At 45.6% G+C, this 22,605-nt stretch overlaps 1 protein-coding gene across 3 annotated transcripts in view; it reads left to right on the top strand.

The window, feature by feature from the left end:
- Positions 1–712: 712 nt before the first annotated feature.
- LOC118507673 (protein obstructor-E-like) overlaps positions 713–22,605 on the top strand; it is a 45,551-nt gene continuing 23,658 nt past the window's right edge. The window contains exons 1-2 of one of the 3 annotated variants that reach the window (XM_036046462.1): positions 713–1,014; positions 2,056–2,523. In XM_036046462.1, the coding sequence (XP_035902355.1) occupies positions 2,478–2,523 (46 nt within the window). In that variant the 5' untranslated portion in view covers positions 713–1,014; positions 2,056–2,477. Of the gene's footprint in view, positions 1,015–1,249; positions 1,511–2,055; positions 2,524–22,605 lie in introns of those variants that run through there. The other 2 variants (XM_036046464.1, XM_036046463.1) reach the window with 2 other exon arrangements.

Genomic DNA, 22,605 nt, shown 5'->3' with positions numbered 1-22,605 from the left:
TTCACTCAGGCTGCGAGCCCGGCTGGCATCACGGCGGGGTGCTGCTCGGGAAGCTGGGAGCAACTCGGGAGGAACGGAACACACAGGCTTTATTTGGCCATTCGAAAACGATGCGAAAATAGGGTTACGCAATCAGCCGCATCGGAGACCGGGCCGACTCAGCGGCCGTGGACAGTGGCAGTACAAGCGTTATAGCATCGTCTCGCACCTTTAAAGCTTATTTTTTAATGCCTGTTTAGTCCTTTTTTGTGTATGACTCAAATTTTAAAAGTTTGCTATTTATTACAGGGATTATAGAAGTAGTAGAAACAGGAAAAAAAGAGCTGTCATCACGGTCATCATGATCGGGCAAGCAATAGGCTGAAGGCGCCTTGGACGGAGTGCCACGGAGAAGCGGAGGAAACGGCATGAACCTTCTCGACATGCAGCGCTAGAAGGTGCAACCGTAGGCAAACATAAACATTCGCCTTTGGGATGGGAGAAGAGAAAACAGAAAGCAAAAACACACGATCACTTAAAGGCAAACACGGTGCCCTGGTGCTGCTTACCCCCGCCGGGGAGGCGCATCAATGCAGCAGCCCGACTTTGTGTCTACGGTGTGGTTCATCCCGTTCCATTCGCTTTTCTCACCCTCTCTTTCGGTTTGCGACCCATCCAAAGCGGCATGGTTTCCCAGCCACACCAGGCAGAGCCCTTCTGGCTCGAGTGGGAGCGAGTGCGAACGGCAGCGAGTGATCGTTTACAGGAAAGGGTGGAAAGAACTGCTGTCCTGTGTCTGCTGTCACGCCACGAGGGGTCTTCGCCGCAAACCCCTCTCGCGGCGGTGGGGATCACATCCCCACGAGAGAGCTCTTGCGCGGGCCGGTAAAACTTGTCCCGTAGCGATCGCATCGGTGCGCGGTTCACCAGTTCGTTTTGGCCACTTGAGTGACAAACATCGCGAGCGTGGTGCCAGCAGACCGTTTACACTCATCTCCCACCGTGTTCTATCCGTGCTATACGTCCAATGCTAGGGTAAACCAGTGAACCATGGGGACTGTGTGCGTGTGTGCTTTGTGTGCTTTGTGTGTGGGGGGGTGTTTGTCTCCTTAAAAATCTACCCTATGGGGGTGTCTTTGTTCTTCGAAGAACCAAAGCTCGCAAGGATATTCCAAGAAGGATTCTATGGCAACTGACTGACCAGTTTTAAACCCCCCCCCCCCCCTCTCTCTCTCTCCGGACCCTTTCTGAGTTACAGTGTAACGTGTGCGATGATACACCACGGCTGTTGGTGCTAATGTGTGGTGATCGCCCCTCACGTCACCAACATCGTCTAAGCCCTTCTTTGTACTCGCTGGTAATCGGATTTGCGGGAAGGCTTTTCCAGCATTCGTATGCCGTTCAATTGAGCGATGAAAAATCATCATTCTCACGCGGCTTCCCTTTGGGTTGGGTTGTGACCGGGACAGCTTTGCCATTCGCACAATCTGGTGCGGTGGGAACTGTGACGTGTGTTGTCCGAACCGCTTCGGTAAGCGGCTTGCTTTGCTTTCTTCCTGGGTTTCGTTTGATGAAATAGAATGCGGCACAGCACAGGTTGTAAGTGATTCGTCGGGTCACAAAGCTTTTTGTACAAGTGTTGCGTGAAGAGAGGGGAGGGATTGTAAAACCGGAAAAGGTGTGCGATACTAGACACATTTGGAAGAACTGGACGATTCACGAATCAGTCAGGACTGCTAATCGTGAAGATTTTACTATTCAATTTTGTGAAGTATTAAGGACTGTAATAGTTCATTGCTGACGTTTTATTACAGGCATTTTAAAATTTAGTGGTTATAGTGTGAACCCTCAACCGACATAATTCAATTCCAAGATAATTAACACCGGAAGGCAGCAATTTTATGTGACTTCGCTCGATTAGAAACTGTGGAGCGAGAGACTCGTCTTCGAGAGAGAAAACCACTTATGGTAATTTAAATTGCAGACTTTACCATCCTTTCATATAATTTTAAACTGTAAAATATTATAAAACCAACGAAGTGGCCATCCTTACTAACAGAATTGCTTCCGTTTCAGCATAAGCTCGAAAGTGAATTTATTACTAGTTGGTTAAAAAGGAAGTCATCGAACCGTATCCGGCAGAAAATCAGTTCCCAGTTTCCCGCTGCTCTCGCGCATCGAACAGGAATCGAGCAGGTTTATCCCCTTTTAAGTTTACGTGTGTATGTGTGAGCGTGCGTGCATGCATGCGTGTGTGTGCCTGTGTGCGTACCGTTGTGAAGAAGTGCAAGTGCAGCTGCAAGTAGACGAGATCGGGAAGCAAGATCGACTCTCACCCGGTTGGCGCAGCAGGCTGGCTAGAAAGTGAAATCCGGTGAAATCTGTGAACGAGTGTGGTGAACTTGAACGGCTTTGCCAGGTGGCAGAAGTGACCTGTCCAGGATTTTTTTTCGTTTTTTTTTTCGTGTGTCAATCGAGCATCAAACCGAGTGGGGAAAATGGCGTGGAAAACACACTCGATCGTGCTGATCTCGCTGTTAATCGGTAAGTAGAGGAGAAAACATTAATACATATAAGGAACAAAACCCGGGAGAAGAGAACTAGGAAGAGAGCCCATCATTTGAAATGGAAATTTTCTATAAAAAATAGAGCCTTTTGCTTTTTACAACCACTGGGAGACACTTTTTTGTTTGTCACCCTTTGCCAATCGGTGTAAGTTGTCGTAAAAGCTGTGAAAGGTTAAAAAACAATAGCCCGCCGCACACTCATAACACGAGCGTGAGTTGTTATGCCCGGCCGGGCTTGTCCGGGGCTCACGAGTCCGAATTAGTTTACCAGCCTAACGTAACGTACGGGGTCGAAGGGGGGGGGGTCCATGGTGTTTAATGGTAAGCATAAAGTTTATGTTGATATTTCGAATGCTGGATTCGGGGGTTTCATCGGTGGTAACGAACGAACGGATCCGGGTATACTTCGTTAGGGGAGCAAAACAATTTCAACTTGGGGTTTATGGGTTATAACACGGAATCGCTATTTCGGTGTTGCGAAATCCCTTCGGTGCACTTGCACACAACCGGAAGGGACGTTGGTCCGATGGTCAAGTTAGTTGGTGAACAGTCTTTTTTACGTTTTCCTGATGAACCCGGGATGTGTTGAGTAGTTTCTTCTGGTGAGTGCTTGATTTTTTTTAAAGAAAAGTTCTTTTATTTTGGAATCAGTTTAGAGTATTAAAATATGAAATTGAAAAAATTGTCCTTGCTTTTTGCGATTTTTCGTGAGTGCCATACCGGTTCGGCTATGCCTGGTTTATGGGCCCGTTGCTTCTTTTATGGATGGGCTCTATGAAAAGGCTCGTATTATTTGGGTCTGAAAGTCATCTTAAGTTCGCTTTTTTATTGTACAGATGTGGTTTGTACATTGGTTCGTTTATTTGAATGGCAGAACGCGGTTCTGTTGCCAATTCTTGTATGGTTTTTGCTCTCTCTCTTTTTGTTAACGTTTCGTTACCAGAGTTACCAGATTCTTTCTTATGCCTATGGAGCGCAAAAAATTGGCAGTCCCAATTTTGGTATCACCCATAACCGCTGCGGCGCTGGAAAAGCAACCGAGTATTCTTCGAATCATTTGATGAAAATTATCAGACAAACTTCTGTCGGGTGATTCTGTGTAGCAAAACCGATTGTTTTGCGAGGGAGCAGTTCATTCACGCAGAAAGTACTGCGATAAAAATTGCTGCCGAATGTTGATGGGTCGCCTGTGTGCTTCGGCACAGGGCACGCATTTATACATACAGCACGGTAATCAATCTGCACGAATCTAACGAGCTGTGGGTGAGTTGCTTGGGTTTGCTTTTTTTGGTTTTTGCTCCCATCTCAACGCACCCAGGTACCGTACGGGAATGGAAATTCTCGGGAAGTTTTGTGCAAAATTTATATTACACCAAAAAAATCATGGAAACGTTTAATCAACGGTGTGTTGCGGGAGCGAGTTATGAAAAAAATATAATAAAACGCGGCACGGTTGATTTCGACCGAACCGATTGGATGGATGCTGCTTATCGGTGCGGTTGGTAGTGCGCGTATGCCTATTTTTGATTTTTCCCTTCCAAACTGTTTCGGTATAAATGCTCCAGAACAAATGAACCAACTGGAACACCTCCCCCCCGGTACTCTGTTTTCGTAGGAAAAAAAAACGGATGGGGAATATTTTTTATTTCTTCCGAACTGTATGGTGCCTACTTCCCGCCAGCTCTTAGTTTAAGTGCTTCAATTTATTAATATCTCGGTTACAGAAAATTGGTTGCAAATTGCTGGTACTGGAACTGGCATGTTGGGACTGATTTTATCGCTCACAGTGCGTACCGAGCAGGTGAGGCTTTGATTGGAGATAGCCTGTGACTGATGGTGATGATGATGATGATGATGATGATGGTGTCCAGGAAACTAGAACTTCTGCTGCAATCATTTGTCTGTGGATTAGAAATAATTTTATCAGAGATTTTTTTTGGCTGCATTTCGTGTTGGGAATGGCTTTTGTATGTGACATTACTACCGATGTCCAAAATAGTGCAAGGAGTAGTAATATTTCCATTGTTTTTCCAGTGTAAAGCCGCAAATTTTGTGCCGGTAAAGCGGTAGGTCAATATTAAGAGATTCCTTTCCGTTGGTCTTCCTTTCGCAATGCAACTGCAAAGCTAATGAAGTCGCTGCATAGTCTCCCGGAACCGGGAATGTACATTGGCTGGAGACGTGAACGAAATTAATTTACCCCCATTGGAAGGCGTTTTCTTCGAAACCAAAACCGATAGCACTGTATGTTGCACCGTCCGGCAAACGAAAAGAAAGTTGGAATTGTGTAAGAGGCTACCGCGGGAGGGAAAACAAAATTTGCATTCGTTCGTGAAAAAGAGTTCTTCCCATCCAGTAGCCCCAGTAGCGGTAGTTGTGTGGCCGCTATTTAATAAACGTGATCGGGATAAAACCCGAGCTCGTTGGGTGAAAATGGGGGGCCTCAAAGCCTTCATGTTGTCTACCACCACAAGGAATTGGCTTTTGCTCCGGGTTCCCCTTTCTGCTCTTATGTAATGAACGTTAAGAAAAAAAAAACTAATAATAAAAGCACCCAACAACTCATCAAGCACCGCACGCCCGCCCGAACTGTGATCCACGGGTCCATAATCGGGGCTGCCCAATAAGGGTTGGTCGTCAGTCAAACACCGTCAACGTTAAGAGAAACCACAAACAAACCGTTGTCAAGATTTTCATAGCTTTAGCCGGCGGCCAAACACATTGAGGCGAGGAGGCGCTACACTGAAGAGTCTTTTGTTTGCGGCGGTTCGGATTTTGCGCCACATTCCGTGTGTGCGTGTGCGTGTGGTAAATGTGTGCAGAAATGGAGCAGCCAAACAATTCGTTTAACCTGCACGGGACATCATGGGTGCGATTCCATGGCGTTGGCGTCGGGAACAGCTTCAAAGCAGCTGTTCACGCGTACTGAACGATTGCAGTGAGTGATATTGCGTGATGGTTTCACAATTTTGTTTAAAGTTTTGATTTGGTTTTTTTAAACCTTTTGTTGATGTTGTCCTAATTTTCATCACCTCCTCGCAGCGTGAGAAATGAGACGCATCACACAAAAAATAATCATCGTGGAAGCAGTTTCTTAAGCGAGTCTCGCAACAGCAGGTGGGAAATGTGAAGCAGCAGCAGCAGCAGAAGGGCAAAGATAATTGTTTATTGCACCCAGCGATGAGATGCTGCGTGGTTGCGGAGAGGAGCTTTGGCAAGAGTGTGCTAGGCTGCCATCACTGCCATCACGCAGCTGTGAGTAAAGCTAACACGCATTGTCTTTGCAAATGCTCAAACGCAGCGATTTCGTGTATCATTAATGAGCTCGATTTGATCAGTTTTTTGGTGGGTTTTTTTAGTAGCCGGATGATTTGTTACAAACTGTGACATTTCATTCAAATGTCAAGTTACTTAACACCAAACGAATACGAAACCTAGGCAACCAAAAAAGCACGCGAAAAAGCTCGTACGATCGGCTGTTCCGTTGGATCCACAGATCCATCAGCCCGGTTGACGCGACACGAGAAAAATGACACGTGAAGGTGAAAAATGAGGTGAGCTCCGGTTTGGGCTGTACGTTCACCTTGAACTGCTGCTGTACGTGCCGTGCCGATGCTGTTCAATGAATGCGGAGTGTCCAAACCAAAAAAAAAAGGGGGGCAGGTTATTGGGGAAGATGCTTTGCGAAAATGGGTGTATTGTGAGTTACGGCAAGAAATCAATATCGGACGCACCGTGGCCAAATTTCATCCCAGGAGGCTGGGCTCCTATTAGTCATCTAAAACTAGGTAGGCGGCGTGTTGCGGGACGCACAACAGAGCCTGCTAGATCAAGAGTTGACAACTGTGATCGAAGCTCTGCCACGGCACGTCACGAAAGCTTTCCCGTGCGCAGCTTTTTTCTGATCATAAGCCGGGCGGGGCCGGTTGCGATAGCGAGAGCTGGTGAGAGGAAACATCTGGAACTGGCGATGGCCCGGTTTTCCGCCACCGTGAAAAACTGTTGCTGCTGCTGCTGCTGCTGCCGGTCGTGGTGGTTAATTAAACGCATGCAATGTTGACCTGGTAACGATGAAAATTACGATGTTTTGTAATGATGTTGTTTGGTTTGGGTCTGAGACGGTTTTTTGAAGCAGCTTCGGTCGGTCGGTCGGTCTTGAAAGCTTCAATTATGGGGCTGTTTTTTTTTTGGCCAGATATCGCAGATTGCGTTCGATTGGAGGGTTTTCTCAAGGTTTTACATCGGGTTTTTTTGTTGTTGTTATTTATCAGCTCAAGTAGGAGGATGGGGAGAGTTGGCCGACGGGTTTTTGTTCGGTTGAGTCATCAAGGATCGATGGATAATGATGAGTCGAAAAGGCCCTCTTCTTACACGCGGCTGTTCTGCCGCAACCTATGGGTGATGAGGTGCGTTGAAATATGGTTTCATCAGTTTGGTGCCTTTCGATGTGGGGAAAAGTTGCACCAGCAAGTGTGATGGCGCCGCCACCGGTAATTACTGCTGGAGAACTTGTTATTTGGAGTGTCTTATAGGCTGAAATTTGAATTTTGAAGGCCTGCAGTGGGATGTTCTGGAATTTTAATTATTCGACGAATCCCCATAAGTAACAAGAAAAAAACAATGTTATTGCATGATAATCATCCTCCGATAGTGTGAACCATGTTGAAAACTATTCAAAATATGCTTAAAATCAGGCTGCTGCTAGCTAGTTCGCCGGGCGCGCTTTATCAAATTATGTTTTTATTCGTTGCATTCGTCTCCCCAAAACCAAAAACAAAAGCCCACCACCCTCAAACAAACCCCCGTCAACAAAACATCGTCCGGGTGTTATTGTTGCATCGCGTACTGATGCGTGTACCCGGCCCGTGCAGAGGATTGGACAGCTAAAAATGCATAATTGACCACGGCGCCACCGAGCGCTAACCGTGTGCGGTGGATGTATTAATTTGGATTTAATCAATTATTAATTGCACCCGATCGTGACTTAATTAATTTGTGTGAATTTTATGGTAACAAATTGTCTGAGCGCTTCCGCCACACATCGAGTGTCATTCGAATGGTTCGGTTCGACGAGTGGGTCGAGGGGGCGAAAGCTCTGTTGGGGTGAGTTCGTCATGTTTTTTTTTGTTTGCTTACCGCCCTAGTTCTCGTCAGTTGGATGAATCGTGTGACTAATATTACGCGATTGATATGTGAAGCTCTTGGAATGGGAAACGAAAAGCTCGACTGCAAGTTCGACTGGATGCGCGTGTTCCGGGCAGTAGTTCTATTCATTCACGCATCATCGATCGAAACCGGACGACCGATGTAATTGCCGTTTGATGTGCAAAAGCTGCAGTTTGTCTGAGTCAGGTGACGGACACAACTGCCGAGTGTGTGTGAAGCATAAACAATAGAGCGAGAGTGCGAGAGAGAAAACGCTTTAAAAAAAACGTTAAATCGAAACAGATGTTGAATGGAAAGAATATAAATGGGTGAATAAAAATCAGAAAATCATAGCAATTGCAATTTACGAAGCAAATGATTATTCGATTTATTTTTTGATGAGTGCGCTCGCACACTCGTGTTGGTATTTGAAACATTTTCCACCTCGATACACGTGGAAAAAGTGCACGGACACTCGCAGTTCCACACTGTGATCAAAGCGTTAATTTTCCATCACTTCATTTTCATCGGTCGCGCACAACTTAATCACGCCGGGGTGGTATGCGTTTGTCGTCGTGGTGGCCGACCGACCGACCGACCGGGGGAGCAGATAATTGGTTTTATTATGTTAACTGCCATTTAAATCGGGCGTACCAGATTTGGGTGATGGGTGATAGCTGGTACAATGGTTGGTATCACTGGAGGAAACGGACTCTCTCTCTCTTTTAACATCAAATGCGAACGACAAACATCCGGTAAATCGTTTCCTGGGTAATGGGTAAAAGTGAACTCTGTTTCTTTTTGGTTTAAATTAAACAAAGTGAATTGTGGATTTGTTTGTGGATTGTGGACGTTTCACAACTGTTTTGCCCATTTCGCATTTTTTAAGTTGAATCTTTTTCGAACGACCACAATTGAACAAACCCATGGCCAAGTATGATGTTCTAGCAGGTGGACTGGAAGAAAATTGAACGTCTTATATTGTTAAATAGCATTGGTTTGAGTCTCTCCTATGTAGCAGAAGCTTATCAAAGGATCGAGCGTGCGGCACAGAACCTCGGGTTGGAGCGGGGCACCACCAGCGACCCTGCTAACAAACACTGATTTACGCAGGGGTGATGTACAGATAGGTGATCGCACCTTCGAAGTCGTCCTAAACTGCATCCGACTGGGGTCAAAAGTCAGCCCTCCGACAGCAACATTGATGTTGAGTAACGCGCAAGGGTGCTGACTGCCAACTGGTCGTACTACAGCCTGAGGAAACTTCTCCGCTCTAAATACCTGTCGCGACGAACGAAGCTGGGACTGTACAGAACATTTATAGTCCAAGTACTCAAAAACGCCTCTGAGACATGGTCTCTGTCCAAAACTGACGAAGCCCTCTTAGCCGCGTTCGAGAGGAAGATGCTCAGAAGGATTTTTGGCCCCGTATGTGTGTGGAAAGACAATGGAGGAGCCGCTACAATGGCGAGCTCTACGAGCATGAGAATGACACCGGACGATCCAGCCCGTAAAGTCCTTTTAGGCCGTCTTACGGCCAGAGGAGGCGTGGTAGGCCCAAATTGAGATGGAGTGATGGCGTTGATGCGTCCGCCAGAACGGCTGGGATAACGGATTGGCAGGCTAAACCGTGAGCGGTACTGAGCATTGTACGCATACAAAGCGGTTGTAGCGCCTGATAAGTCTTAGACCACCAAGTTATAGAATCGGTTTGGAGTCCTATCCGGGTAGCGACATTCCGACACTCTGCAGTGTTCTCCAGTGAGTCTAGCCTTCCGCAGCCTGCCTTTCGTCCTCTACCCTAGCCCTTCTCCCATCTGGTACGCGTTTAGTTGTTACAGTCCTACGATCCGCACCCTTCCCTTCCATCCCTGGGACGTGGCTTGCTCGGTGTGACCAACAGCCCGGACCAACCCCTCCCCTCGATAGTCTACCAGTTCCAGACGCAGTCCAACGGTCTTGTATCGGTCTTCCCGGAATTAGTCCACTACCACCATCCCGGAGTTTTTACCATCTTCCCCTCCCTTTCCCAACCGAAACCCTGGAGCAGGCCGTACCCCTACAAATATTGTTCCATTAGGCAGAATATTACTGCAAGTAACCAAATTTCTAAAGAACATTTAGGAAGAATTACGGGATGGAAGAATTTGGTACAAATAATTGTCAAAATTTGTTATAAATAGAAAAAAATGTGTTTCAAAAGGCGTTTAAAGAATTAAAACTATCTGAGAAATCTTAAAAGAACTATGGGATGGCCACAGGAATATCTGTTACACCAAACTTGAAAGCTCGAAAACCCTCGATAAGAAATTAAAAAGCTTCCGGATACCCATAGATATCTAAAGCAGATAAAATTTCTCCAAATCAAGATAAAAGACTTAAAATGTTTTGTTTTTTTTTTTTTTTATTCATAAAGAACGGCCTGGCCGTATTGCTAAAATGTTTTGTTTTGTCTTACAATTTTTTACAAGCCAGCCATGTCTTACAAGCCAGCCATTTATGGCTTTCTGTGACTTGATTTTACCCATAGCACTGCAGTCAGCCCTACGTACGGGGAGCCGGTCTGGATGGGATTTGACTCCCGGTCCTGCCGTGTGAAGACACCAGACCGCTCCATATTTAGCCCCAAAAATATTATTAATTTAGCGGCTACTGATGATGTATCAGAGGCTTTCCTGTTCGTCATAGGTTGAAAGGAGAGCAATTTGAAGGATATAAACTCAGCATCTAAATCCTTCACCAGTTATACTCTTTAAGAAGTTCGCTACGGTTTGTGAATTGTCTCATAATATCGCTCTTAATAAGTCTCGGCGATGAGGTCACGATAGAGATAAAATTTTGTGATAAAGTGTGGTTCAATTAGGAGTACGAAATACAAACTGATACTGCATAAGCGTACGCTAAACATACGACCGACTTTTACTAAACGAGGGTTTAAACAAGGGGAGACTTAGAAATAGGGAAACGGATCCTTGTAAACTCAATTAGAAGAAGCACACATTTCCATTTCCTTTCGGTCGAAGGTCGAGGGACTACTGTTGCCTACTTACGATACGGTTCACTTATCACCTTAGACTTAATTTAGCAAGCGGAAATCTTGAATTATTCAAATATCTTACTCTGCAATCGTCCGCCCAGGGATTTGGGGAAGAATGGTTTTTTCATGATTGTATGAGCCACTGCAACCACACAACCACTCCTCACCATTTTCACACAATGAAAGGAATGAAAGTGAGTGAACGGCGCCAAGGGAAAAGCTTCCCAGCAGATGACGAGACGAACGCTCTGCACAACGAACTAAAGAGCGATGAAAGCGCGGGAATAAAACTACCACCAACAATCAATCTGAAAAATATTAAACCAAGTACGACAAGCTGACAGAAAGCAGAACGAAGCGTTGGAAAAATGGCCTCTTAACTTGGGGCGAACATAACGACGACTTTACGCCCGTGCTTTCTCCCCCATTTCTCGCTTTCGTGTACGGGCGGGACCAGGGAAAGAAGTGTAGGAAAAATCACATCACAATCACGCAAGTGTCGCTTAAGGATGAAACGTTTGTGCTTTGTTTTGTGGGTTTGCACTTAAAGTTTGCCCCATTTTTGGTATCCCGGACGAGACGGTCGGGAGGTCGGTCAACAGTCGGTTCGCTACTGCTGCTGCCGCTGCTGCTGTGGGAATTTAGCGAAGCTAAAAGAAAAGCGAGCGACCGGAAACCGAGTCGTCCACGTGTTTGGGGGCGTTGCAAATTGTGTACTGTGTACTTCCTGCCTCTTCTTTTTTGTTTTGGCGGGGGACCGGTCATGCCTAAGCACAGCCGAGCGCACCTTCGCCTGTGAGGTCAATTAAATTTTCATTAAATTCGTTCGCCTTTAAAAAGCGGCAGTGCGGTCTCGTGGATTCAATTTAAATTTCCAAAATAAGTGTTCAGGCCCCCCTTGGCTTGGGATGTCGAAAGGAGGAGGACGAAACGGGGGGGAGTTGGATACTTTTATTTCCGGCCTCGCTTCTTTTTTTTACCGTGGGACGATGAAAACGGTGGTGCGTTGTGTACTACTGGGGGAGGATGTGTACAACAAACCCGTGCTAATCGGTGTTCACACCTGTCGTTGGCTTTGGGCGTTGTTGGTCTGGGGGACAATTTAAATGTCGCGGGTCGGGTCAGGTGAGAGAAAGGGGGGGCGAGGAAGATTATGTTTTTGGGATGCCATTTAAACGACGATAAGGATGATGGTAGCGTGATTGTAATGGTTTCAAAAGGAGAGAATAAAAATATATGGCAAGGTACACTTTTAAATTTGTATTGGGAATGGTGAGAGCTTTTTAGTACAAAAGTTGTTTAACAACGTTTATCTTCCAAATAGTGTCGAAAATTACAACTGTTAAAAGAAGTAAAGTATCTTGCTGTAAAAGCTTCAAATAAGCGCTGTATTACGCTAGAAGCAGATATACTATTTCATTCAATTATGCGGGCAGAGAGCCCCAATTTTCTTGCCTTGTGGTTTGACGTTCGATCCTTATACTTGAAACATTGTTGAATTCCATTATTCAACAGATTTTTTCATGCAGTTTGCGATCTTAGCCTGCAGCAAAAGTCCTTAATATCGCTCTCGAATATCTCGGCTTTTCTAGCGAACACATCAACTCGGTCCATGTGGAAGGCTTTAAACAGACATTACCCTCCCAGGCAAGACAGTCTTACCAAACATAAAGGGCCGATCTTGGAAAAATCTTCTGATCCTCTTCTATCCGTTAGCTCTGAACTGAGTCCATCCTTTCTTCGACATCTGTACTAACTTTTTATCTCAGATGGATGAAGTCTTGGGCTGCTGTGATCAGCTAGCTACACATCATCTCTACGTCAATCAGTTTTTATTAGCAGGCTCGCTGATAGTGCAACCGTCATGTTGGTTCTAGACTTCTAAATCTCCAACCCAATGATGTTTAAAGCATCAGAGTAGGCCAGGATCACAGTTGACTTACAGTAGGTGGTTCTCGAAGTTTCCTCAGTCTTACAGTAAAAGTCTCTGATGGCTCTCTCGAGCTTCTCAGATTGAAGACAGATCAGCTCATCTCCCATTCAAATCCGCCCACCTTCACCTGCCACAGGCTGTTGGTCGGTGCCACAAACCTGGTATTAGTTTTAAATGAAACCCCTTACATAGCAATAGCCGTCCTTCATGAATAAAACAAAAAGCTTTACATAGTTAAATTAACCCTTTAAACTGATTTAAAACTGAAGCTAACAATTTCCCGTGCTATCGCTCATAAATGCAGCAAATCAATCCGAGACGAATTGAAATAGTTTTCACTCAAAAAAAAAAAAAAAAAAGAGTCAAATTAAGGTAAACCCGTTCGTTCTTCACTCGTTGCATGCGTTTTAGGGTGTGAGGAAACCCCGAGTGTCTGAGTGTACGTACGATACATTTCCTTGGCCCAATGGGTACACCCGAAAAACGGACAACGTGCTCCAAGGTATTTCCAGGTTCAATTTTGTTAATTTCAGCCCGGCAGTTTGGCACACACGTGGGGACAGATTGCGATGGACTATTGTTTAAAGGTGGTGTGCGCTAGGAAAGGGACCCCGGTCTTAACCCATGTGTCGTACTGTTTTCCATCCAATGGGTGGTGTCCAGGATAAACCCAACCAAATCGGTTGGGAAAATGGGCAACCGGTTTCGCTTAGCATACGAAATGCATTCCCATTTATAAAATTGCAAATATTCTCATACACGTACCACCCGTGTGTGAGTGTGGTTGACTGTCTCTTGTTTTGAGTTTTGTTCAGTTCCGGTACACCGTGCCCCCGTCCCTCCGAAAAACGCATCCAGGTGGCCCGAGTTTTCCACCCGTTTCACTCGCCCGTCCCGGCTCCGCTTAAGAAAGGGGGGGGGGGGGGGGCACAATTTAGTCCGCCCGAGGTTGTACAGCTTTTCGGAAACTGCACATGACTCATTTATTTGGAATTCGGTTAGTTTAAACATGCAGCACAAGGGTACGTTTCGCTTTGTGCACATGGTCGCACCCCTTTCTGTCAACCGGAGCTGGGAAAAACTGGGAAGAGAATTGTTGGGATTTTGTTCATCATTTTCTCGCCAGTCGCCAGGGTGAACCTGCTGCTGTGTGCGCGTTGCTTAGCAACCGGTTGCCAATGTTGATGAAAGTGCTTGCTTGGTTCGTTGGTGCCGAATGTGGTGTCTGGTTTTTTTTTGCGACGGTTTTCCAGTAAGGAGCAGAAGCAGTTTCATTAAAATAAACCAATGCTGCTTGTGGTCAGGGCCAGTAGCGGGTGAATGCATTTACTGCATTTAAAAGGACCTTTTCGGCAACGCAAAAGAGCGCTTTTAACTTACCATTGCTTTTACGGTGGGGGGGGAGAGAATTTAATATTGCTGCAAAAGGGAAATTCAGGTGACAAAGTGTTTTTATCTACGCTTAAAATGGTTTGACTGCATATGAATTTAGTTTTATAAGGTTTTACTGAGGTACTGTGCACTAAAGTATTGGATGGGTTTGACTTATCTTCATTCAATGTTTGGAGCTTGTTTTGAGAAGTTTAACTATTCAAATTCAACAACCAAATTTTCCCAGCAGTCCATAGCGAAACTTGCAACTAAACCACACACATACACAGACCGAATGTAACATGGCCACCACTAGCGGGCAAGGAAATAAATTAATACCATTCAAAACATGGCTTAAAATATGCACAGGACGTAAACCGTGAATTCACGTTTCGTGTTGATGTAGTTATTTCTTTACTTCCGTACAGCATACCGACCTCGAACTCGGCCACAGTCACATACGCCAGTTACGAGGTTTGTGGATGGGTGAAACAAAACCCAAAAAAAAGGGAAAAACAAATTAGATATTTATTTTACAAATATGGAAATTTCCCTCTCCATCCCGGGCAGCTACAATAAATAGTCCATTTCCGCCACGTTTGACGTTAAACTAAATCCGCATCGCCGTGGTGGAGAAAAAGCGATTTGGAGTTATGTTGCCATTTGGCGACCGAAAAGTGGAAGCTATCGCTCGTGCTGGGTGAAATGGAAGGAAAAACCCGGGCGGATGAAATCCTTCACCACCTTTCTCGCAGCAGCAGCACCGGCAGACCAGCGCGATAAAGAGCAAAGCCGCCTACACCCGGCAGTGGCCGGGAGAAAGCTTTCGGTTTAACTTTAGGGGCAAACTGCACACCAACACCAACCGAACACGCTCACAAAGCACAAGGAATTTCCCATTCATCTGGGTTCGCGTTTGTCCGCTTTTCGACGGAGCGGGATCAGTGCAGCTGCTTCCCACTGTCCCCGTAACCGAAAAGCACCGAAAAGGATACGATCAGCGTATCGGGGGTTGAAAAATGAACAAATTTCTCCAGCCCATCACCCATCCGGCCGATACCGGCAATGCTGGACTGTGCTGGAACTGCCGTCGTCACCGTCGGAAAAGGGGAAAACTTTTCCTTCCAAACGGACCACCGAGCGAACAGGCGCATGTTATCTTTTGTAACCGTTTCCGGACGATGGGCGATTTATTTGCACCCGGCTGGGTCATTTGTTCCCGGGCTGCATTTCGCTCGCTTTGATGCAAAATACTGTCAGCATTCCTTCGTTCGTTCTAGTGGGCTGCTGGGTGGAGCTCCACGCTCCACCACGTGGAAGCGAAAGAGAAATCATAATGAATAACTTCAACGTGGATGCAGGTAGGAGTGACGCGAAAGTTTGTGGCACGTCGGTGTGTGAACTATTTTTAAGCTTTGACTGGAGTAATTTTATCACGCGATAAAAGTTTCGGTTTGACTTTATGGCAGTCGTCGAGTGTGAGAGGCCGGTTGGTTTTGGCTCAGGTCGGGCCAATGATTATGGCCCAGGTGCATCGAGCGATTCGTTCGTCGCCGTTTGTCAATAGCCTAACCTGGTGGATGGATGGAAATGTAGTGCGTTGTTAAGAAAAAGGGAAAAGGAAAAAGAATGGGGTGGAAAGTTTGGTGTCCTGCTGCGGGAAGAACTTTGGGTTTTTTGGGTCGTTAGTTGAAACTCAATTTGCATCGGTACACTAGTGCCTTATTCCCGGTAAAGGAAGATCCACTTTGCCTGCGAACTAATCAATCAGACTTTTGGTGAACTTTCAACTTAAAGTCACTTCTTTTGAAGGCTTTTTGGAGTAGTTTCATCTCGCATTCGATTTTACTATTTTCTTTACTTCTTTTTCATCATTTTCTTGTTTTTTTTTCTTCTTGAATACTCTTCTTCATACATTTCATTATACTCCTTATTTCTAATATTTCATCATTATTTGCTGTCGGGTTTCTTTTCTTTTATATGGTCTTCTTTGTTGTTTTATGTCTGTTTCTGGTGTGATGCTGATTTATTTTGTCTTAAATTTTCTTCTAGCTTAATCGTTTTATAATGTTTTGATTTTTTTGTTTATTTTCACTTAGCTCTCTTCTTCTTTCTTCTATTATCTTAGCTTTCTTCTATTAGCTCGACCTTGTGTTTGATTTGTTTAAACTTTTATTTTAACATTTCTTGTTTATCATTTTTTGAGCATTAGATTGGTCTTTTTACTTTCTATATATTCATGTCTTAGGATTTGTGTTTCCTAGCATTGTGTTTTATTTATTTCGTATTTTTGATTGCTTTTGTTCTTTTTTTTGGCTTTTAGTATAGCTGGTAAAATTTATATTTTATCAATTATTTTTAAATATTTTAAATTAATTTTTAATGACTTTTAATTTTCTTTCAATGCGTACTTTAAATTAATTGTATGCATTATTGTTTTGATCTAGTTTGTTATTTCTTTTGTATTTTTATTATAATGTGTTTTTGCTATTCTTCTTTGCTGCTTCTGCTTCTATATTGTCTTCTTATTTTTCTGATAAAACTAGTTATTTTTATTTATTTTTATCACCTTCATCTTCTCGGTAGGGGTTGGTGTAATATTCTTAAACTTGTGCAGCTGTAAATTTTATTTTAATTCTATTTGCCCAAAAATTCTATTCTTTTACTGTTTTCCATTTACTTTTTTAGTCCTAAGAATGAATGACAATAAACGTTTTCTTTTTCGCGAAACAGTGGCCTCGAACGGGTGGGTCAAAGGCACGGGGTTCGTTGAAATAGCAAACAAAATGCAACGATCGAGTTTTTGAGGTTAATCCTTTCGAGTTCCCATTCTTGACATACAGCAGTAAGCAATTGTTGGTGTTGCTGTTGTTGCCGATTCACCATAGCCCATAGCACTATTATTTCCCCGGGAACCCCGGGTGAACGGTTGAATAACGCAAATGCTGCTGCTGCTGCTGTTACGCGCGGTGTCCTAAAAATGGCATTTTTCAAAGCAGACCAAACCACTCCTGTCTTTCCCCCCTCCCCCCTTTCACCCTCGCTTCAAACCCCCCGCCCCTCTCCTTTCCCCGCTGGGGGCAGATTGTAAAAAGTGATCCATTTTATTTTTCACGAATGATACTCGAATGAACACAAAAAAACCCCTGCGCAGGGGTTAACCCCGTTGGCTGCGTTTGGGGGTTTTGCTAAACAAAAAAAGGGCAAATATTATTGTAAGCTTTCAAGTGGGAATGAAGCGTTCGTAAAGCGTTCTTCTTTGCAGCCGGGCTAGGAAGCGCCCGGTGGTTTATTCTTTACCGAGCAGCGAGCAAAGCACTCCTTTCGAACCATCGTGATGATGATGATGCTGCTGCTACCGCTCAGGCTCGGGCTAGAGCTGGAGCTCGACCATTATTATTTTCCCCATCGTATTGTTGTCTATCGTTTGCGATGGTAAATATAACAAACAGTAATAAAAAAAAGGCTTGCGCCACAAACCCAAAACCCCGTCAGCGATGGCGCGACAGACGCGCAACCCATGTTTGGAAGCTTTCGGTGAGTCGGAGAAGGGGCGTTTTCTCCGTTTTTTTTATTTTGGACGCCATCATCACCGCCTGTACGTTGTCCATGTACGTGACTTTGAGTGTACAGTCGCGAAAGTGCACTTTGTGGGCTGAATGAATGCATCCAATTCGTACTGCGAGTTCTGGGATGTTAAAAGAAGGGTGGGGAAATACATATTTTCAACGTTTGGTTTGACATATTTTCGTTCTCACGTTTTCGGCCTTGCTTCTTTGCGTACAGGACAGTAGGTTTGGTGGAAACTATGCACCGAATGCATATTTGCCAGTCGCGCTGCAGTCGAGCGTGGGGCAACCGTTTAGTTTGAAAGGTGCATGAAACGTGCTTGGACAAGGACAAGGACCGTTTGGTTTTTTTTTGTGTTGGTCGGACCAAACGAGGTGTCCCGAGTGTCTATTTAGCGCCGGCACAGGATTACAACTCTTTTATAAGCTGCAGGGTGTCTTTGGTGGGGTAAAGGATGACTTTATGCAGTGAGAATTATACTATGCTATTTTTAAACTGTTAAAGTTAAAGCAACAGTGATGAGATCTGAAAGGTGTGACCTCGATCATGAGGCTTCAAATAATATGATAAATTTCCGGAGCAATCCAGGGCAGCCGAGGTGAATTGCCGAGATGGACACAGCAAGACCAGCCATTGAATCCTATCCAAACCGTCTTCTCTGGCGCTGAACTATCTAGCTACGGTTGTAATAAAAAGTAAAGGAAGCTAGAGATGGCAGTCCAAACGCTCTTGAGGTTGTAAAACTGAGCAGAAGAAGAGCTACTTGTTGAGCAAACCTCGCCGAAATGTCCTCCGGAAGCTCATAAATCGAACGAGTCGCTACAACTAAGTAAGGTAGCCAATGAAAAGTAGCGCTCACACTTTGAGCTTGGTTCGGGAACTTTTACAACCAAAAACTCTTTCACCCTGCTCACTCATTTCTTGCAGTTAGAAGCACCAAAAGGTAACTCCCACACTTCCCAACACGCTATCGGAAAATGTGCCAACTATCTTCCATTGCAGTGCGAGATGCTTACTTGGAAAAGGTTTTTTCCCTCCCCAACAAAATTGGTGGCAGTGCATTAGAAACAGTAGCGAGAAATAAGGTCATCCTGGGGAAAGGTGGGTGAAAGCATTTCCTGCATTTTCTTCCTGTCCGCTCAACCGGTGTACTGATAAAAACCGGCCACTACCCCCCACCCCCCGTCGAGTGAAAGTTTTTGCCCGGTTTGGTGACAGTGTCGGCCGACGGTGCCCGAGTGCCCGAGTGCCATCGTTTAAGTGTTATTATCGTTAATTATGTTACTGCCAAAGGTTACTGCTGGCTTCGGGTGCAAAACCTTTGGTGACTTGTTGGGTTAACTTCTTCCGTCTCGCGCGTTGTGTCTGGAGGCTTTGGCAGGTGCATCTGGAGCAGTTTGGGGTGCAGCACTGCAGAATCGAGTGGCCTCGATTTTCCACGCGACAGAAAATGAGGCGAATTGCCGTGATGCGGGTCAGCCTATCAGATAAATACGCTCATATAAGCAGCATCTTACCACAGAAACTCATTTTTGTTAATCAGTGATCGTGTAAGTGTTACACCAAATTGATTTTGCCCTAAATTGCTCCATCAAACACGTAGTGTGGCCACGAGCGCCTTTTCGAAATTGTGAAGCAGTGTAAGCGCTTTGAAGTTTGGGCCTTCAGCCTTGCCACAAGTGTCGATCAACTTGCCCGGCAACTGCGTACTGGTGCTGGTACTGGCAGGTCTTACCGAGGAGCTGGCTATCACGAAAGCCGGCTATGCACGCGTCCTGATTTCATCTCACTCAATCAAGCGTGGATGGGATAGATAGGTGAATATGTGCCGGGTTTACGTAAATTCAATTTTACGGGCGCAACAACCAAGCGCTGGAACTCGTGCTGGGAACGGATTCGACGTTTGGTGCCAGCCAGTTACCCGAACCGCTTCACCGTGTGGGTGAGATGCCGAAAAATGGGAATCTGCGATGAGCTCGGGTGTGGAAAATGCTAACGGGAAACAAAACAAAAAAACACACACCCGTTAACAGCCCACAAGTTGGCCAAAACTTCATAAAGTCTTGGAGCGTCCAGGCGGGAGACGGGGCACCTGTTGATGGGTGACGCGTGGCGTTAACCGCAACACAGCTGTCACGAAGGTGCGCGCCTTTGCTGGCACGCTGACATCTTCAAAGAACCGATAACTCCCCAGCGACAAGCGACCGTGCGAGCGACCGCTATGTCCCGGAGGGGGTCATGTACTGCCGGTCGGTTGCGATGCGCGCTTTCCTTTGATCCCTCTTTTCGATGGCACGATGTTTTGCGCGTGTCATTCGCACAAAACGCATCAAGCGCGCGCAAACAAAAGCACAACCGGGCTGCGGTGGTCGGTTGGTGCTGGGCGGTAGAGCGAATGTTTAAAGTGTGCTCAATTACGGTGGGACGAAACGGTGCTTTAATGGTGCGTGTCACTGTGCTGAAGTAAGTGCTGCTTGAAGCCGTACATTAAGTTTAAGATTTAATAACGAGGTTAAGGTGGCCGGATTTAGTGGTGGGTTACGGTACGGTGCAGCATAGGTAGTTGAAGGTTCGTCACTCAACTATTGCACACAATAATTAACAAATTCTTGGCAAAAGCCGTGAAAATTTGTTATTTTCTCAGTGAGTTCGGTCGGAGATTAACTCCGGGAAATTTTATCCAAATGACCGCATTTTAAATGAAACTAAAACAACAGTATCGTTCGGTTAAATATTTGGCTGCATTTTGCGCCTGGAAGTTATGCAATGCGAATTCTCTTTTCATTCCGTCGGAATGCAGCATCTCACCAACATATCCTGGCAGATATTTTAAACGGAGCAATGCAATAAAACAGCAAAAAAAAATCATCATCTAACGCGTACACAGCAAACAATGTTTGTGCAGCGTTGACGGCCAAAGTCAGTTGGTGAGTAAGTGAGTCGGTTAGCCCGGTTGACGAGTCACTTAAAGAGTTCATTCCCGAGATCGAGAGTCGAGCCGAGCTTTCGTTTGATCCGCCCGTTACCATGGCACTGTCTCCCGGCTGCTACGTACATAAACAACCGCACCTCATTGGCGTTGCCCAGGAGGCAATCATTCTCTCCGCCAATGCGATTATCTCGGCCTGTCTTAATCTTTTCTTTTGCTTATTAAACTTCCCTTCTTCGCTTTGCGTGCTGTTTTGTTGTTGTTGTTGTTGCTCCATTTTAAACCAAGCACCTAGCAGGACGAAACCGCGCAATGCTTTGATCCTTGGCTTTCCCCTGTGCCGCGGGGTAGCCTGTCGGCAGTATGAAAGCCGACCCTCCACGAAATGCCACTTGATGTCGATTTCCCGCTTTACGTTGTTTTATGTGAACCATGGATTCCTTGGTAGGCATAATGCGCGTGGGCCAGCGCAACCGGGATTAGTACTTCAGGCCGCCCAAGAGACCCGCCTTTTGCGTTTTTTTTTTTTTCGTTTGGGACAAGCCTGCAAAGCAAAGAGCAGCATTAAGCGGGGTGTTATTATTTTTATTGTATGAAAGCACTTGAAATCACGAGAACTGGCAGGCTGGTTTGGCTTGCCGTCGAGGGGTCCGGATAGTATAGTTCACATCCCTTTGTGTTTGGGGAAAAATTTCGTCTGTTTCGCCTGTTGTTGGACGTCGAGGATGATGCTTCTCAATGCGCGGTATCTCTTAGGTTTCGTAGGTGGGGCAGCATTCCTTCTGGGGGTTTCTGGTTTGCCCCACCGAAAGCGAATGCGGTGTGCCGGCAAATTGTGGTTTTTATATTTAGTGCGGCACACATTTTCATTACCTATTCAAAGTGATTTTCCAGATTGGGGGGTGGCATAACTTCAGTCGATGGCGCGGCTTTGGTGAAATAGTGCGAGACGAAAATCTATGACAATAAGGTTCATAGCGTTCAACTTAAATCCAGCCGTACCACCGTACGACGATCTGCCACCGATGCGACATCGGTTGCACTTCACCGCTTGAAAGTAGCGACGGCGCGCCATTAGCCGGGTGACAGTGAATGCGCGCGCGATGTACTTATCGGGCTTATTTGTGTGTGTGTGCGGTGGTTGAGCTGGATTGCAGCTTGATACTTGATGGCGAAGCTTCAACAGCACTCAGTCGCTGCCGCGGGTATTGTGGTGTGTAACGCTAAATAAATTTTCCAGATTGAGAAGCACCCTCTCGAGCAATGTTTTTCGCCCGGGTATTACGTTTGCTTCAGCCCGTGAGCATTTGTGGCAGTGTAGTTGGCCATTGGAGTAGAAGAATGTGTTTTTTGTTGCCCTTGTTGTCTTACGCCACTTCTTTATCTATCGCGCGGTGGTGGTGGTGGGCTTTGTTTGATGAATCCTGAAGCACCGTATCGGGGGTGAGATTGTATGCTGATTAGTGGAGATTTACAAAAAAGCGGAATGCAAATCTTCGCCCGTAAATTACCGAACGGACGACTTGGTTTGAGTGTCCTCTTGGGATCTGGTTTTTCGAATCTGTACGTACGTTCGGGCGTGTGCTTGAACTCACCACTTGTACGATGAGCTTGTGTTATGCGCCCGTACAGTAAGGTTTCATTTATCGTTGGTTTACTGTTGTGTTTTAATAATGATTCCAGTGAATTGCGTTTCAATTTTTCCAGTGAAAACGAAAATTTGGCCCCACTTTACGCTCGAGCTTATTTTAGGCTGGCGTTTGTGAGAGGGGCACAAGCACAGGCAAAACAAAACACCACCCATGAAGCTTCCACCCGGGGAACGATGGGATGGAACGATGGATAACCGACGAAGGGGTTTGGGTGATGGCTAGCGGTGCTTTCCTGCTAGCGTTACCCCGGGCAACGCATCCAGGCAGCCTGAGGTAAAGTTTTCTGCGAAGCTTTTAGATCTACATCCGCCTGGCGCACACACCGGTGGGTAACGATCGGTGCCTGCTGATAAGGCAGGGGAAGTTTTCCTGCGAAAAAGGGAACGCAACCGAAACGGATCCATTTCCGAACATTCTTCTCG

The sequence above is a fragment of the Anopheles stephensi genome, chromosome 2 (genome assembly GCF_013141755.1).
Source record: "Anopheles stephensi strain Indian chromosome 2, UCI_ANSTEP_V1.0, whole genome shotgun sequence".
Lineage (NCBI taxonomy): Eukaryota > Metazoa > Arthropoda > Insecta > Diptera > Culicidae > Anopheles > Anopheles stephensi.
This window is presented reverse-complemented; position numbering and strand designations above follow the sequence as displayed.